The 16,831-nt window shown below is 41.5% G+C and overlaps 1 protein-coding gene across 1 annotated transcript in view; it reads left to right on the top strand.

The window, feature by feature from the left end:
• Nucleotides 1–15,471: 15,471 nt before the first annotated feature.
• Nucleotides 15,472–16,831, top strand: part of SECISBP2L (SECIS binding protein 2 like) — a 61,467-nt gene continuing 60,107 nt past the window's right edge. The window contains exon 1 of the mRNA XM_028100220.2: nucleotides 15,472–15,713. Coding sequence (XP_027956021.1) covers nucleotides 15,690–15,713 — 24 coding nt within the window. The 5' untranslated portion in view covers nucleotides 15,472–15,689. The remainder of the gene's footprint in view (nucleotides 15,714–16,831) is intronic.

Here is a 16,831-nt window from a genome sequence, read left to right as displayed (position 1 = left end):
ATCTTCTACAAGTACTTTAATTTTTTCATGTATTCTTCTAGCGCATTTTCATATATTAAAATTGGAAACGACCTAAATATCCAGGAGTATGGAATCATGAAATCTATACAACCATTAAATATGATGAAGTATATTTGTATATGTGTACTTATTGTACATAGTCAAAGTTTGCTTCAATCAAGGCTTCTCAAAGTTTAGCATGCATCAGAATGACCTAGGGGGCTCTGCATAATAATAAAATAGGAGAAAATCTGAATTCTGAGGGAAATTAGGGGAGAGAAAAAAGAGGTGGGGAAAAATAGTGAGAGAAATGGCCGAAGGGACTTTGGAACCAACTAAAGTATGCAATTTTAAGTTATTTGCTCTCCTGTCCTGCATTAGAACATTTTCAGTTGTCTCTAAGCATTTGGATATTGCTTTGATCAGTAGTATTTTGGGGAGTGGAGAGATCAGATGTGTCCAATATGGGATGATGTGGTGCAGAAAAGATTCAGTAAGTACAAAGGGTGAGACCCAGGGCAAGGACTGAGAATTCAGCAGAAGCAGGACATCAGAATCAGAAACGACTAGGAGAAACTGAAGCCTAAAATTTCTGAGGACAAGGAGAGATGAGGATGATGGTACTCAAGCACTATTTTTATTTAAATATTATGAAATGGGTGTGCTCATAATGCTACAGACAATGGTGACACCATTACCTGCTATCCAGCTTGAGATTGATCTTGAGCAAAGACGACAAGCTCATGTGTGATAACGGATACATGTCGCAAATAATGGGGGCAGACTTATGATTGTAGCAGAGAGCTGAGACAGAACGTAATTAAGAGAATACACTTACTCTTAGAATAGAGTCCCCTCAAAGCTATGATGAGTTTAAATTGTTAAAGAGTTTAAGAAGAAAATAACTTTTTCATACCACCAAGGATTTCTGAGTCAATCAATAAATGTCTAGTTCCATACAATAAGGAATGTTAGCCTCAGTTGCAATCTGTACCTTAATGCCTCTTGGCATCAGTGGCTAAACAGAACACTAGTAATCTAAGGAGAAGTACCCGTGGTAACAGCTCTCTTTATGACAATAAGTTAAGACAGTCTCCAAAGTCAACAACCATTTAACATCCTGAAAAGTATTACCTCGTGTTGTATAAAATCTGCTTTTCCTCTAGCAATACAATGACTCGGGCTTTTGTGGAAGAAAGACGGAGTATAAGGAGTAGGCCTCCAACATCTCCTATGGGTATAGATACTTTCACATGTGATCCCATGGTACCTTGTGCTTAACTGAGTCACAGCACTTACTACATTGTATTTTAATGTCTGATCATTTGTCTCTTTTTTTTCTCTAGTGGATTATGGGAAGCTTGAAGTCAGAAAATATGTCTTTCATTAGGCTCTAGCACATTATACACTCTCCTCAGAGGAACTGTTTTTGTAATAAGTGCATCAAGGATTGTATGTACTGCATCATTGCCAAAATCTCCAAATGTTGAGGGCATCATTTGTCTCAGATACTTTATATGTTAAAATGATTGAGAACTTCCTGAGGTTTCCCCAAGAATCCATCCACTGCTAATTTAAGCATTTCTTTAACAGAGGGCAGAATCTGAAATCCTAGAGACCATGGGTCTCCATCAAGCATCGGAAAATTCCCAAGCTATCAGAGATGATGGGATGATGGGATGGTGATTCTTTGGGGATCTGCAGTTTTCATCTTCAATAATAAGTCGCTCGAAGTAAAAGAAGTCAGACACAAAAGGCCACATATTATATGACCCCATTTATACGGACTATCCAGAATAGGTAAATCCACAGAGATAGAAAGCAGCCTAGTGGTCACCAGGGGCTGGCCGGGAGTGGGGGAGGGGGGGCGCACGGGGAATGACTGCTTAACATAGCAGTATCCTTTGGAGGTGTTGAAAATGGTTTGGAACTAAGTAGGGGTGATTGTTGCACCATATTGTGAATATACTAAGTGCCACTGAATTGTACACTTTAATATGGTTAATTTTATGTTATGTAAATTGTACCTCAATTTAAAAAATGTAAGTCACTGGGAGCCTTAATCGAGGTCAAGCCTTATATCAAACTTCATTCTCTGAATTTGCAAATAACATGGTGTTAACTAACTGCAGAAACTTAATGAAGGTCTACTTAAATGTTTTCTTTGTATTGGATCTATAGTTCTGAAAAAACCTCTTTGTCAACAGGCTTTAAAGATAATGAGGTTACTAGTAATAGTAGCTAACATATATTGTGTGATTGCTAAGTTCTAGGTACACTTCTAATCTCTTTAAGGGCTATAACTCATCCAGTCCTCAGAGTAACACTATGAAGTGAGTACTGACATTAGCCTGATCTGACACTTGTGCAAGTTCACCCACCAGAGCAGTGAGTGGCAAATCTTCGCTTAAAACTCTGACCTTGGGGCGCCTGGGTGGCTCAGTCGGTTAAGCGTCTGCCTTCGGCTCAGGTCATGGTCCCAGGGCCCGGGGATCGAGCCCCACGTCAGGCTCCCTGCTCAGTTGCTCCCCCTGCTTGTGCTCGCTCTTTCTCTCTCTTTGTCAAATAAGTAAATAAAATCTTTTAAAAATTATTTATTATAGGGCGCCTGGGTGGCTCCGTTGGTTAAGCGACTGCCTTCGGCTCAGGTCATGATCCTGGAGTCCCGGGATCGAGTCCCACATGGGGCTCCCTGCTCAGTGGGGAGTCTGCTTCTCCCTCTGACCCTCTTCCCTCTCATGCTCTCTATCTCTCATTCTCTCTCTCTCAAATAAATAAATAAAATCTTTTAAAAAAATTATTTATTATACCCTTACAGGCTCTGCGTACCTCTGTGACTATGCTGCTCTCCTAAATCTATTCTAATTCGACTGGCCTTCGAATTAGAACTATTCTTTAAGCTCATCGAGCTCGTTTCTATCTCAGGCCCTTTGCACATGCTGTTCTTTCTCTCTGAAACATTCTTTCCCCAATGTTTGCACGGTTCACTCCCCTCCTTTCAGTGCTCTGCTTAAATGTCACTTTTTCAGCGAGGTCTTCCCTGACCAACCTATCTAACATAGCCCTCCTCCGTAAATTATCCCTTTACCAAACTTTAATTTTATTTAGAGCAGCCATCACTGCTGACGTATTTAACTATGTGCTGAGTGAATGAATGGTCTAGCCCTCTTACTGACAGCACTAGAGAGTGAATTTTACCACCTAATATCTAACTTTCTATATAGTAGCGTTCCATCTTTTCCCTCTGAATATAGTAGATTTCCCTCAGAACAGACTTTTCTCTGGAGGTAAAACAAATATTTTAATGCTTTGAAACAAAGTCCAAGCTTAATTTCGAGAACACAAAGGTACAAAAACACCAAACTAAGATCTCGGAAGGAATAAGACTTAATTGCACTGAGTCACTGACTGCCATAGCGAGCAAACATCCTTTCCCTGCAGCAGTGGAGTTGCAAGACGTTGCACAAGACATACTTCAAAGGTGTCACAGGGTCCTGGGTGGAGTAGGCAGACTCAGAACTGAGTTACACTTTGAAAGTGCTTCGATGCTATCAGCTGCTTAATCCTCAGGACCTGACCTCGGTGAGCACAGGAACACTGCATGCTTTGGGCTTAAACGTCCCCCTCACCTCATTTCCCAGGATAACAGCACAGTCATGAGTCACGCTCCAGAGACGGGGCTAGCAGCTGTTTTAGCATTTTAGTACGGCATGCTTCTGAGCGGAACATTTACAGAATGAGAAAATGGGCAGAGGAAAAGAGAGTAAAGCACGGAGAGGTGGAGAAGGGAAGGGATGGGGGAGAACAGGGGAGGAAGAGCGGGAGAGAAAGCGAGGGAGACTCGATGAGCTGGGGTGGAGATGGGGGCAGGGCAGGTGTGTGTGGGCTCCCCCCATCCGCCTCCCGTCCTGTCAACGGCCTTGGGCTGTGCTGGCGCTGCACTTGGGCTTTGGTGATGGGCATGCTGAAAAACAGGAAGACTTCACACCATGCCCATCGTGCGGCCTGAAGCCTCATTCTGTCACTGCTTTAGTTATTGCTCTGATTTCTCCTCTCCTTTCTCTTTCCCTCGCGGCGCATTTCCTGTTCCCCTCCTTTCCTCCTCATAAACACACTGGTTTCCCATCTTTTGGAACAGATACATTTACTGCCTGCGAAGGAGACAATAGCTTTTCGTGTGCCCTTGGCAAAATATGTTAACAGACATCTGGACATTTGAGTCTCTGGAGCAGCCTGGCTGCACCAGCTGCTGTTCTTCTTTGATCCCAGCTGATTGGGTCATCCAAAACCACTTCCTTGTGCCTGATGCGTGATCCTCCCAGAAGGACCTTTCCCCTGAAGCTTCAGTTCCTCTTTCGGTCCCAGTCTGATTGCTCACTAGGTTCGAGGTTATTTTCTACCCCAGGGCATTTTCAGGCTGGAATGAGGACTCAACAGTACGACTCCAGTCATGGCCAGAGTCCAAGCACACAGGATGAGATGCAGCATTTAGGAGGTCTTGCCCAGCTCTGCGACTAAAAGGCCTGAGTTCCAAAGCAAGCTGTTAAGCGTCCCCTGCATGGGTCTGTCTCAGCAGCAGGAAAAAGTGGTCTCCTTGTGTGCAAGCTCCTTTGCTCGCTGTGTTCAAATTCCAGTCCTGCCACATTCTAATTGTACTGGCTCTTATGGAAGCTAACTAAGATATTATAAATCTTAGTTTCCCCTTCTGGAAAAAAAAAAAAAGACAATAATTCCTACCTCATGTATTATTGTGAAGATTAAATGAGATAACTTTCTGGAAAAGACTCATTACTGTTTCTGGCACAATCGATGTAGGCATATAGTTACTATTAGTACTCCATAAGGGGTCATTGTGGACAGCCTTAACAGATCATTATTTTTGACTGCCAGGGATTATAGTTCCTGTTATTTCTCCTTTAGAGATCTTGACCTGTTCAAAGCCTGTGAAATGTAACCTGTCAGGGCTCAGCACAGCTGGGAATCCAGAGACCTCAAGGCCAGCTGGCAGGTGAATGGCTGGCCTGTGAAAAGTCTGTGTGAAGAAACAAGAGAGGGTCAGCCAGAAGCAACAAAAACGAGGATTGCTACAGTTGTCTTCCTTAGGAGTTGTGCCGGCTCAGACTGTGCAAGGACTAGGGAAGAGGCTAGGGTTTTATAAGCAAGTAAGAGAATAAAAACACTTTGTGTAGTTTCTTGTTGACTTTGGTGTTAATGGGTCTGGGGATGAAATCACTACAGGGACATGTTGATGCCTTTTAGGATTTTTATACCTCTTTTTTTTTTTTAATATTATCACCTTTTTTTCTATCGTGAATACTACCTTCTATCCACATGCTGAGATAATAAATGCAGGACCTCTATAGTTTGGCAAGGAAATATGGATTTGATATAATTGCCAACATGAAGATTCCAGCTATTTTTTAAAGGTATGGAAATGATATTTGAGGTCTTATGGAGAAACCCTGCTGTGTTCTAGGGTCAGTGATGGGTCTCTGGACTTCCTAGGTGCATCAGGCTCAGTAAGGCCCCAGAGTGGGGGGTGGGAGGTGGGCAGTGATTTCTTCCTACCTCATTTCTAGAGAGTGGGCTGACACTTGAATGTGCAATAGGCCCGAGAGTCCCCAGGTTACATAAATAAAAACTGTCGTGTAGGTGTTTATGCATATAGATAAGCAGCAACTAGAAAAAAAATCCTTCATTTGTTAGAAAGATGAGTTTGTGGGTGATTTTCTTTCTTTTCTATTCTGCTCTTATTGCTATGATGTAATTTATGTAAAATATTTAGAACTCAAGAAAAGGAAAAAAATCAAATTCTTTCCTCTACAATGTATGCTTTTTTTGATGGTTTTCTTTGGCGCAGGAATTTTTTCATAGGCTTTACCTCTGCCAGCTTTAGTTATTTAATTCCAGCTTCTTATTTTCCCTTCTGAGATTCATGAGACATGTCTTGCTCAGTCACGCTGGTTGGAAGCCTTAAGGAGAACTGGTAACATATCCAAGGTGAGGAAGAGTTATACATTCATGTGTTGAGCTTCATAAATTCCTGGCTTCGAAATATCAGGCCCTGCTGATGAAGTAAGCTTTTGCTGGTTGAGAAAGAACATTCCAGAAAGAACCTAGGTTTGGGGAGCTGAGGATATGAGTCACTGACCTGAGAAATCTAGATAGCTTGTTAACAAAAGTTTTTAAAAGCAGGGTGAACAAAACCATTGAGTTGAAGGAGATTTTTCAATTTCAGATTATACAGTACATCCAAATGAAGGGGAAGTGTCAAAAATGTATTGTTTTCACTATCATAAATCAGTATCCTCCGATAAAGATTGAGATTTGGAATAGTTCACGAAAATAATCTGAAGGACGTCATAATAAATCTGAGAAGTTATTTCCTGTTTTTAGCTGGCTGAGGCTGAAGACCTGACTGCCATAAACATGAATGTCATGTCTAACTTTTTGTCTGGCTCTCAGAGTCCATTTGTGCAATAAAATCATTCCTCTTCAAGTCACTCTTACCTAAACTAGATTATCCACAAGGCAGTTCATAGTTGTTGATCTTTGGTATGATGGGTCTCCTCCTTTGCGAATTAACTTTGGATGTTCTCATCTGTTATTTTACTACGTGCAACCTGTATTCTTGTTGGAGCTAGGGGATTTGCCATTTAAATCTACCATTTACATTTTTTTTAAGATTCCATTTATTTATGAGAGAGAGAGAAAGAGAGAGAGAGAGAGAGAGCACATGAGAGGGGGGAGGGTCAGAGGGAGAAGCAGACTCCCCGCTGAGCAGGGAGCCCGATGCAGGACTTGATCCAGGGACTCCAGGATCATGACCTGAGCCGAAGGCAGTCGCTTAACCAACTGAGTCACCCAGGCGCCCTAAATCTACCATTTAATTACCTCTCTTCTGATAAATGTCTGAATCAGCTACAAAGGCAAGCTCATTCATTCGTTCAACAAACACTGTTGAGTAACGCGGTTCTCAAGGAGTGTACGTTCCGAGAAAGGAAATAATTATATAAATAATTATACATAGTACACAAATAATTTAAGGCAGGATGTGGCACAATAAGCTGGAGGAATTTTGAGGAGGATCCTTTTCATCCAGGAAATTGAGGAAATGAGTTTCAAGATGAGAAGGGCATGCTAAATAGGGAGAACCACGTGAGCAAAGTCAGAGAGGTAGGAAAGCACAGAATGTATTGTGGAGTAGGCAGTGAGAGTGTTTTCACTGAAGTTTTTAGGCTGAGTAAGGCACCTGCTCAGAGCGTCCATCTGGAATAGCAACCATAATTATTTATAGTGGGTTTGCTATGGGCTAGGCAGTGTTCTAAGCACTGGGACTACCTAGCAGGGGACAAAGCAATCAAACCTAATCCCTGCCCTCATGGAGCTTACATTCTAGTGGAAAACGATGGTCAATAAACAAACAAAACAAATAAAATATATAGCACTTCAGATGATGATGATACTATGGAGAAAAAGGTGGAAGGAGGAAGGGATTGCGTGCATGCATGCTGTGTTACATACAGTGGGTGCTCAGGGAAGTCTTCACTCAAAGGTCACATTTCAGCAAAAGCCTGAAGAGAGGGCTTGAGCAGTATGGGGTAACCAGGAGAAGAGTCCCAGGCAGTAGCCGTAGCAAGGACAAAGGCTCCCAGATGGGAATGTGTTTGTAATGGTAGGGGAACAGAAAGGAGGCCAGTTTGTGGCTAGAGCCGAATGAGTAAGGGTGAAGAGTAGAAAACGAGGCCAGAGGTGGGGGCCTGAACATAAGGCTACTCTTAAGGATTTTGGCTTTACTCTGAGATGGAAAGCTCCACTGGAGAGTTTGAAGAGAGAAGGGGTACAATCTAACTTAAATTTTTATGGCTACTCGGGCTGGGATTATTTGCTTCAGAGACCCTGACTTAATCAGTCTAAGGAGAGGCCTGAGCATCTTAGTTTTAAAGGTGCCCTAGGGGGGGTGCCTGAGTGGCTCAGTCGTTAAATGTCTGCCTTCGGCTCAGGTCATGATCCCAGGGTCCTGGGATCGAGCCCCACATCGGGTTTCCTGCTCTGCAGGAAGCCTGCTTCTCCCTCTCCTGCTCCCCCTGCTTATGTTTCCTTTCTCGCTCTCTCTGTCAAATAAATAAATAAAATCTAAAAAAAACAAAACAAAAAAAACCTGAGATGCAATAATAGTGCCCTAGAGAGGCTCCTGGGTGGCTCTGTCAGTGGAGTGTCTGACTCTTGATCTCAGGTCTTGATCTCAGGGCTGTGAGTTCAAGCCCCGTGCTGGGTGTGGAGTCTACTTAAAATATAATAAAATAAAATAAAATAAAATAAAATAAAATAAAATAAAATAAAATAAAATAAAATAAAATAAAATAAAATAAAATAAATACAGGTGCTCTAGAATAAGAACCTCTTTTAGAGCCTGCAGTGTGTTCACACATGCATTAACCTTAACTTGAATCTCTCAACAGTCCTATACAATGTGTAGATGAGGAAACTGAGGCTCAGAGAGACTTTAAGTGACTTTCAGGGACACACAGCTTCTCAGGTGTACAGTTAAGATTTAAACCCAAGTTGATGATTCTTAGTCTTGTAGTCATCTTTCTGTCATACCGCTGATATTATTAATGGGACCCTTTTTTCCTATCAGTTGGCCACTAATATGTAAGAATTTGGATGGGTTTACCTTCTATGCTAAAAACATGCAGATGTTACCTGTGGTGATTTTTTGTTAGTACTATCTTTATGTAACTTTGATCCTATTTGGTCTGTCACCTTAACCACCTTCTTGCCATTAGAGCATGTTACTCTCTTGCAAAAAAGTGAGATATATACTCAACTTCAGCTGTGTTCTGACCTTGTTATTTGGCCAAAATCTGCTTTTCAGCTTCACCATCATTGCCATTGCTGTAGCCACCATGAAACGCAGTATGGAGGTTCCTCAAAAACTTAAAAACAGGACGACATATGATCCAGCAATCCCACTTCTGGATATTCATCCAAAAAAAGTGAGATCATTATCTTGAAAAAAATAGCTACAACCTCATGTTCATTGCAGCATTATTTACAATAGCCAAGACATGGAAACAACCTAAGTGGCCACTGACAGATGAATGGATTCAAAGGATGTGAGATATCTAGATCTAGATATATAATGCAATATTATTCAGTCATTAAAAAGAAGGAACTTCTGCTATTTGCAGTAACATTGATGGACTTTTAATGCATTATGCCAAATGAAATAAGTTAGAGAAAGACAAATACCATATGATTTCAATTGTATGTGGAATCTAATAAAAACCCAAACCCCATAGATACAGAGAACAGATTGGTGGTTGCCAAAGGTAGAGGGAGGAAGGTGGGCAAAATGGGTAAAGGGGGCAAAAGGTACAAACTTCCAGTTATATGATAAATAAGTCCCGGGGAACGTCAGGTACAGCATGATGACTATAGTTAATAATACTATATTGCATATTTGAAAATTGCTAAGAGGTTAGATCTTAAAAGTGCTCATCATAAGAAAAAAGTCTGTAACTGTGGGGTGATAAATCTTAACTTATTGTGGTAATCATTTCACAATATATTTTACATATATCACAACATATCAAATCATTATGTTGTACAACTTAAACTATTACAATGTTATATGTCAATTATATCTTAATTTAAAAAGTATTTGTCAAATCCCTATTTCACTTTCTGGCAACCCTAAACTTGATCGGGCCACCCATCAAGTGATCTCAAGGGTAAGTATCATATCTAATCAGCATAACAGATAAGTTATAGGAATAAGGTATGCCAGTCAGAGTTATTGTTAATATATGAATATGCACTTTCAAATACAGGTAAGCATTTTGGATGAAACTTGAAATTCTATTAATAGTTTAAATATAGAGTTTAAATTGTAGTATAATAATGGTGGTTGTGAAAGTTAATTTCATATAAAAAGATTATTGAGAGCTTTCAAGGAGTTAAATAAGTAGGGAGATAATTGAAAGTTAATACAATATTTAGAAAGGTTGGTTAGATAAGTTAAGGAAGAAAATTGTCCTTTTGAGCCAAAAATATACATATAACTTAATAACGAAAGGCATGCAGAAATAAACATATGAGAAATTAAAACTCTAAATGAGAGTAACAGTCTTAGGTCTACATCTGAAAATATTCACAAAGCATTTTCTTCAGTCAGAGCACAAGCTTCAGTTTCTAGAGGGCTTCCATGAAATTGAATAATCTTCACTGGCCAATTCTAGTCCAGGAGTTAAAGGAGATAAAACTTTACCTAAGTTCCTATCAAAAAGGAAGAAAAGCTTAATAACATGTGGCAAAATCACTATTGGAAGTACCCTATAGTAGTAGAGCTAGCCAAAAAATATCTTGCTCCTCATCTAAATTTAGTTGAAAGTGAGTTTTTATTTAAAATCATGGTGTGCAATATTGTGACTGCAGGAACATGCAGGAACTATAATGCTGGAAAGTTGTAGCTGTATTAGTTCAAATTTCTAAAGTTTGATGGTAACATTTTTAATAATAAAATTATAATGATTTAATTCTTTTTTAAAAAGAGTTTATTTATTTATTTGTCAGAGAGAGAGAGAGCTCAAGCAGGGGGAGCTGCAGGCAGAGGGAGAAGCAGGCTCCCCGCTGAGCAGGGAGCCCGATGGGAGACTCGATCCCAGGACCCTGGGACCATGACCTGGGCCGAAGGCAGACAGACGCTTAACCAACTGAGCCACCCAGCCAGCCCTCAATTCTTTTTTTTTTTTTTTTTTTAGATTTTATTTATTTATGTGACAGAGAGAAAGAGAGAGTGTGCACAGACAGGGGGGAGCGAGCGGGAGAGGGAGAAGCAGGCTCCCTGCTGAGCCGGGAGCCCCATGTGGGGCTCCATCCCAGGACCCTGAGTTCATGACCTGAGCTGAAGGCAGCCGCTTAACAGACTGAGCCACCCAGGTGCCCCCTGTCCCTCAATTCTAAAATAAATATTCAAATTTGTCTTTATATCCCAGAAAGAAAGTATTAATTTTGACATTTGACTCTTTAGCATTTAGCCAAAATGTGAATTCCGTGCACCTCTTCAAAATCCTCCAAATTGCTTTTGAAATTAAAATTACCTTAGCCTATAAATTCCTGGCTTGGTTCTACTCTCATGTTCAGTCCATTGTTCACACCATTCTTCCCCTTCCACCATTCCCTACTCACACCTGTCCTCTCCATTCTGTTACTCTGATGACAAGATTTTTCCCTCCAGGGCCTTGTTTTCCTTAGTATTTCCTTTTAGTACTCATCAAGTCTCAGGTAAGATAGCCACATCTTAGAGGTCAACCTATGAAAGTAGTCTGCAATAATCACATTAGCATGTTTTACTTCCTTCACAGCATTCATCTCTACATGAAATTATCTTTTTTATATGCTTACTGTCTATCACCCAGACTAAATTGTAAATTCCACAAGAGCAGTGACTTTGTTCATTGCTGCATTCTCACTACCTAGACCAGTGCCTTGCATAGAATATTTGTTAAAACAATGAACATGTAACATGACATTCAATGAGGGTGCTGTTTTGACAGGTGCCCAAAGGACAATAGGTTAGGTGCCAAGTACCCCTACCTCCTAAAGTCAGGTGTTAGTCTACCGTGCAAAATATGCTAAGAAATTGTGGTTTAGCATTATTCATCCCTCGTGCCCAGCCCAGAGAGCATGGAGGTGGGGTGGGGGGCTGATGACTCAGGAAGAGTGTTGCTTTGGAGACACTTGACACTTCCCCACTCCACCCACAGGGAAAAAAGAGATGCTCCCCCTAATCTCAAGCTATGTGAGAGGAGCTTTCAGGGAAACACTTGGAAAACTTGATACATGTTGCCTGGAGTCTGGGGGAATACAGGGATCTGATACTAAGAAAACCAGAGGCTGACTAGAGAGAGAGAGAGAGAGAGAGAGAACACTGGAAACAAGCCACACTTTCACCAACTGTGGAAACATGAATTTTCCCAGGGGAAAGTATACTGATGTAAGCAATTTACTTTGTTATACACCAAAAATAAGATGAATTAATGGGTTTATGGGGGGATGGATGGGTAGGGAGATTAAGTGATAAAAGAGTATAGCAAATATTCCCAGGGATGGTGGGAGAGAATTATACTTGAAGCCAGTTTAAAAGGGAGTCCAGCTAAGAAGAGTACTTTGCTGAGCGCCCAAGGGATCAAGAAGGGGGCTAAACCCCAAAAAGTCCCAAGAGCTAAGGCTAGGGTTGTTAGTGGTTGCCCTGAAGTGCCTTTGTGCATGTCATATATCTGAGACATCTGAGAAGCTCTGCTACCCTCTCTTGCAGAATATAAACCTGGAGGAATTGGAAAGCTTAATCAGCGAGAAGTTAAGGTGGAGGAAGTGGAGATGTAAAAGGTAGAAAACAAAATAAAAGTGGCCCATAACGCATAACCCACTGCAGTCCTGAAGCAGGACTGGGCTTGGGAAAAGGCAAAGCTTTAATTTGGAATGAGGTTTGTGTGACCTTCATGAGATACCATCCAGGGCAGAATAAAGAGCAGCCCTCAGAGAATTTGAAGACTTAGTGGAGCAAAAATGAAAGAATTTTGTTCTCCTACCCTACTGAATCCTGCTCATTCAATGAAATGTATATGCCTAACAAAACCCACCCCTGAATTAAAAAATCCTGATTTAATATCATAGCACATGTTCATTTATTCAACAAATATCTAGTGAGCACCTGCTATGTGGCCGGCATTGGTATAGGCAGTAAGATGCAGCAGTGAATAAGATAAACATTTGATATAAGTAGAGAAGCTTTAAAAACCACTGGGGTTCATGGTAACATTCCATATCTTGATAGAGATTTGGGTTATGTAAGAACATGAATTTCTTAAAATTAGAGTTCAATATTTATAGTTTTTTCTTTTTGATGTAAAATTTATATGTGATGACATACATAGCTCTTAAATTATGTTTGCTGAGTTTTGACAAGTGCATGATCATCACAACTCTGCCTCCCTCCATGGTCAGCAGATAATCTTGGCCCCCTACCTCCCCAAGAAAATAGAAGCCATAGACAGGAATTCCTTCAACTTATAAATGTATCTGCAGTCATATCTACCCTTTTTCCCTTTCCTTCCGTTATCATGGACAACATGTACCTACTCCCATCTAAGGCCAATTTCTTCTCCTGGTTTTACTTTATCAGAGGCCTTGCTCTATTGGATCATCCCTCTCATCCTCAACTCTCCTTTCAAGGAATGAGCTTGTTTAAGTACTAATGCTGGTTACTTTTACCCCAGGGTCCTCACATTAGCCATTTTCTTGGAACCACTTTCTTATCTCTTTCCCTTAACTCCTACTCACCCTTCAGGTCTTTGCTTAGATGCCATCTACTTACATATGACTTCCCTGACCTTCCATCCCACACTATGGCAGAACCTATTAAACTTCCTTTTTCACGACATGCCCCTTACCCGTAATTACTTGTTCTATGTATGTCTTGCCCACAAGACAAACATGGTTTCTGCTTTCACAGTGTCGTGTTAACTGCTATACCTCCAGTACTTAGCATAGCACCTGGCACATTAAATATTTGTTGCTTAATGAAATGATTAATTAAAATTCAATCATCTCATCCATACAAAGTAGTATTCTCAAATGTCTTTTTTTCTTCATATATTTTAATTTTTTACTCTAATTTCTATGTAATCTTTTCTAGGATTGTGTTAAATAAGAATGGCATTGTGACATTGTTATTCATATAATTTCTTATAATTCAGTTCTTAAAATTTAAATGAGTATCTTCTACAATGAAAATTCTCAATGAGAACGATTTCATAGTCATAAAAATCCTGTAATTTGGAAAGATCCTTAGAGAGTCTCTATTTCAATTTTCTCAGATTACTCCTTAGAAGCAGGAAAGAGACCAAGTACCGTGGTATTTTTATGTCTACATTAGTACTGCATTATTATTATCTTTTTACTTAGATCTGGGTGTCTTATGGTTAGAGACCACCAGTGGGGAGACATTCTGAAAATTCAGAATTCTTTTCATCTTTCAATTGTGAAGGAGGATGATCATCTGTTAGTTTACATAACTACTTCATATAAATAGCTTAGCTTTTCTATGCAAACCTAAATTTATTCTGCATTCATTGATAGACACTAGGGCTACACTGCATGAATTCTTCATGTATGTAACATTCAGACATACATGTACAATTTAAACAAACACATATATACACACACACACATATGCACATAAACACATAAAATTCGAGAATAAAAATATTTTATTTAGTTAAAGCTAAATAAATGAAAGATCTCTGTGTACAAATATAAATGTTTCTCCTTATAAACAGTTTCTACTGCCAGCTTTGATGTAAGTCTTGTTAACCCAATATAGCTCCTTTTACCAGGTCAAAGTAGAGTATCAATGTAAGTACAGTTAGAGGCTTCACAGACCAACCTCTTCTTGGAATCCTATTCAAACAAAACCAGAATAACAACCTAGACTAAAAGGCAATTCAGGTCTTTACTGATGTCTTCTGAAGCATGACAAAGCAAACTTCTTAAAATTCTCCTTCCCAGCTGTAAATCTCCATTCCATTCCCTCAAACAGGAGCCACCTCCATTCCTTTCCTTCACTTAAGTATAATTTAGCTTATATAGCTTTTTATTTTTCTTCCTCACCCTGGAGCTGACCAGCAAGCAAGAACTATTCTGGGAAGAGGTACCTGTTGGAAGGTTTGTCTGAGGAGATGCCCAGAGGGAATCAGCCATGCTTACCAAGTGCCCAGTCTCTTTCCTCAAGGAGCTAATGAACTGGAGATAAAAGGAACAATCAATAAGCACAGGGAGGAAAGCAACATAGCAGAGTAGGTAGTTACCTGTTGGTTGGTGTGATACAGACTGAGTAATATTAGGGATTCTGAGATAGGCGAGATCAGCCTGGAGGTGAGGGTGGAGGTGAGCCTGGGCCTGGACAATGAATTACCTAATCAATAAGCCTTTGTGGAACCTCCTGACTCAGTTTCTCTCCAGTGGACCTTCTGTGGTATTTTCCTTTATAGACATGACTTCCTTTAGCTAGATAACATAAGGAGGGATCGCTATGTACAATGGGCAGCTAAAAGCTCTTCCAACATTACTTAGGGGTGATTGTAATAATGAAGTAGTCTCTGAGGTCCCTGAAGACTGGAACCCGGGTGTTCTGTGTCCCAAGTGGCCCGACCCTCCTTAGTTTAACAGTCCAAAGGGACAGTTAAGTCCGGCTCAAAGCGCAGAGTGGCTTGGGGCACCTGCTTACAGGAATCTCCACTTGGCCTCAGCCTCCGGGTCAGCCAGCGGAGGCTCCCGCTCCCACCTGCTCAGGACTTCTGCTGTCACTCCGCCCACGCCCCCTCTCGGCCCCTCCCCCCTTTCCCTTCCGCGAGCCGCCATTTTCAACTACTACCGCCGCCTATTTGGGCCCTCCTCGGCTTCCGTCCCAGATGATCCCTCCCCGAAGCTGCCACCGCCTCCTTCTTCTCCCGGGGCTGGAGCCACCCCCTCGGTCAGTGGCGTAGCCGGACTCTGTATCGGGGCCAGCCAGATAGGGGCGGAGGTCCTGAGCCCTGTCTCGACTCGAGCGGGGGGCCATGGAGAAAGCGGCCCGAGGCGCTTTCCACACCGACTAACGCAGGCCCGTTGCGGCTGCAGGCGCCATGGACCGAGCCCCCACTGACCAGGTACGCGGGCTCGGGCTGGGCCGGCCGGGCCGGGTGCTGGGGGTCGCCGCTTCCTCCGGAGGGGCCGTGGTCTCTTTTGAGTGTGGGCCTGGACCGCCGGAGCCCTTGGGTTCCTGCGGGAGCTGACTCCCCTCGCCGGAGAGCCTGGCGGCGCCCCACTCCTGCATTGTTCCAGTTGCTGTCTCGGAGGACGGGGGCTTTTCCAGCCCTGGTTACCCCCCTCCCCCGGGCTGGGGACTCGTTTTTGCCCCTCCTCTGTGGTTTGGCGTTAGGGGCCAGAGGACTCCCAAGTTGTCAGTGCTTGCCTGAGAGGAGGGTTTATAACTTCCAGCGAGTAACCTCCCCCCCCCTTTAGTTCTGGAATGTGTTTTCAAGGTGGCAAGGCTTTCGAAGGCTTCTCACCCAGAAAGACTGTCAGAGAATGTGTGATAACTATAGAGCAGGGGGGTTATGGGTTTTTTTAGATCAACGTTCCGTTGAGCAGAGCATTGTTTTTTGCAGTGGTTTTAGGGAGGTGTTTCCTTTAAGGTATGAAATACTATGGGTTTCCCCTGTCTTTCTGTCCAATTATTTTGCAAAAATTAGTGTTTTTGAAAAATTGAGCTTATATTTTAAGAATGTGGATCCGAAGTATGAATGCATTTCCGAGACTGGTTTCATATTCAGAGTAGTTCCATTAGTATTCTATTTTGGTTTTAATTGTATTAAATTCCTCATTATCCATGCGAGTAGTTACTGGGAGGCAGGGATGATAAAAATGTAAATAATAATCCAAAATAAGCTGTTCCGCCCCCCCGCAAAGTGTTAGTATTTTCCATCCTTGAGCCCTCTATGAAACGACTTAAAATTTGATGAAATCGAAGTTTATTCGCTATGCATTCTCTTCATTTGAAGGCTTTGCCCAGTGTTGAGCTAGGGAAATAGATGAAGGAGAAAAAAAAACAGTGATTTGCCTGTTTTACAAATGGATAATTAGTATCTGAGGAAATGAGACAAGATTTCCAAATTCCTGTATATATGTATTTATGTAGCTAGTCAGAGGCAATTTTGATTTTGAAATCTGGCTCTTTTAGCAGGCGGATTCCTAGTTGCGTATATTTATTTTTTTTACAAAACCT

This window comes from Eumetopias jubatus, unplaced genomic scaffold, assembly GCF_037043125.1.
Source record: "Eumetopias jubatus isolate StellerSeaLion01/CBP00866 unplaced genomic scaffold, mEumJub1_p1.0 scaffold_7, whole genome shotgun sequence".
NCBI lineage: Eukaryota > Metazoa > Chordata > Mammalia > Carnivora > Otariidae > Eumetopias > Eumetopias jubatus.
This window is presented reverse-complemented; position numbering and strand designations above follow the sequence as displayed.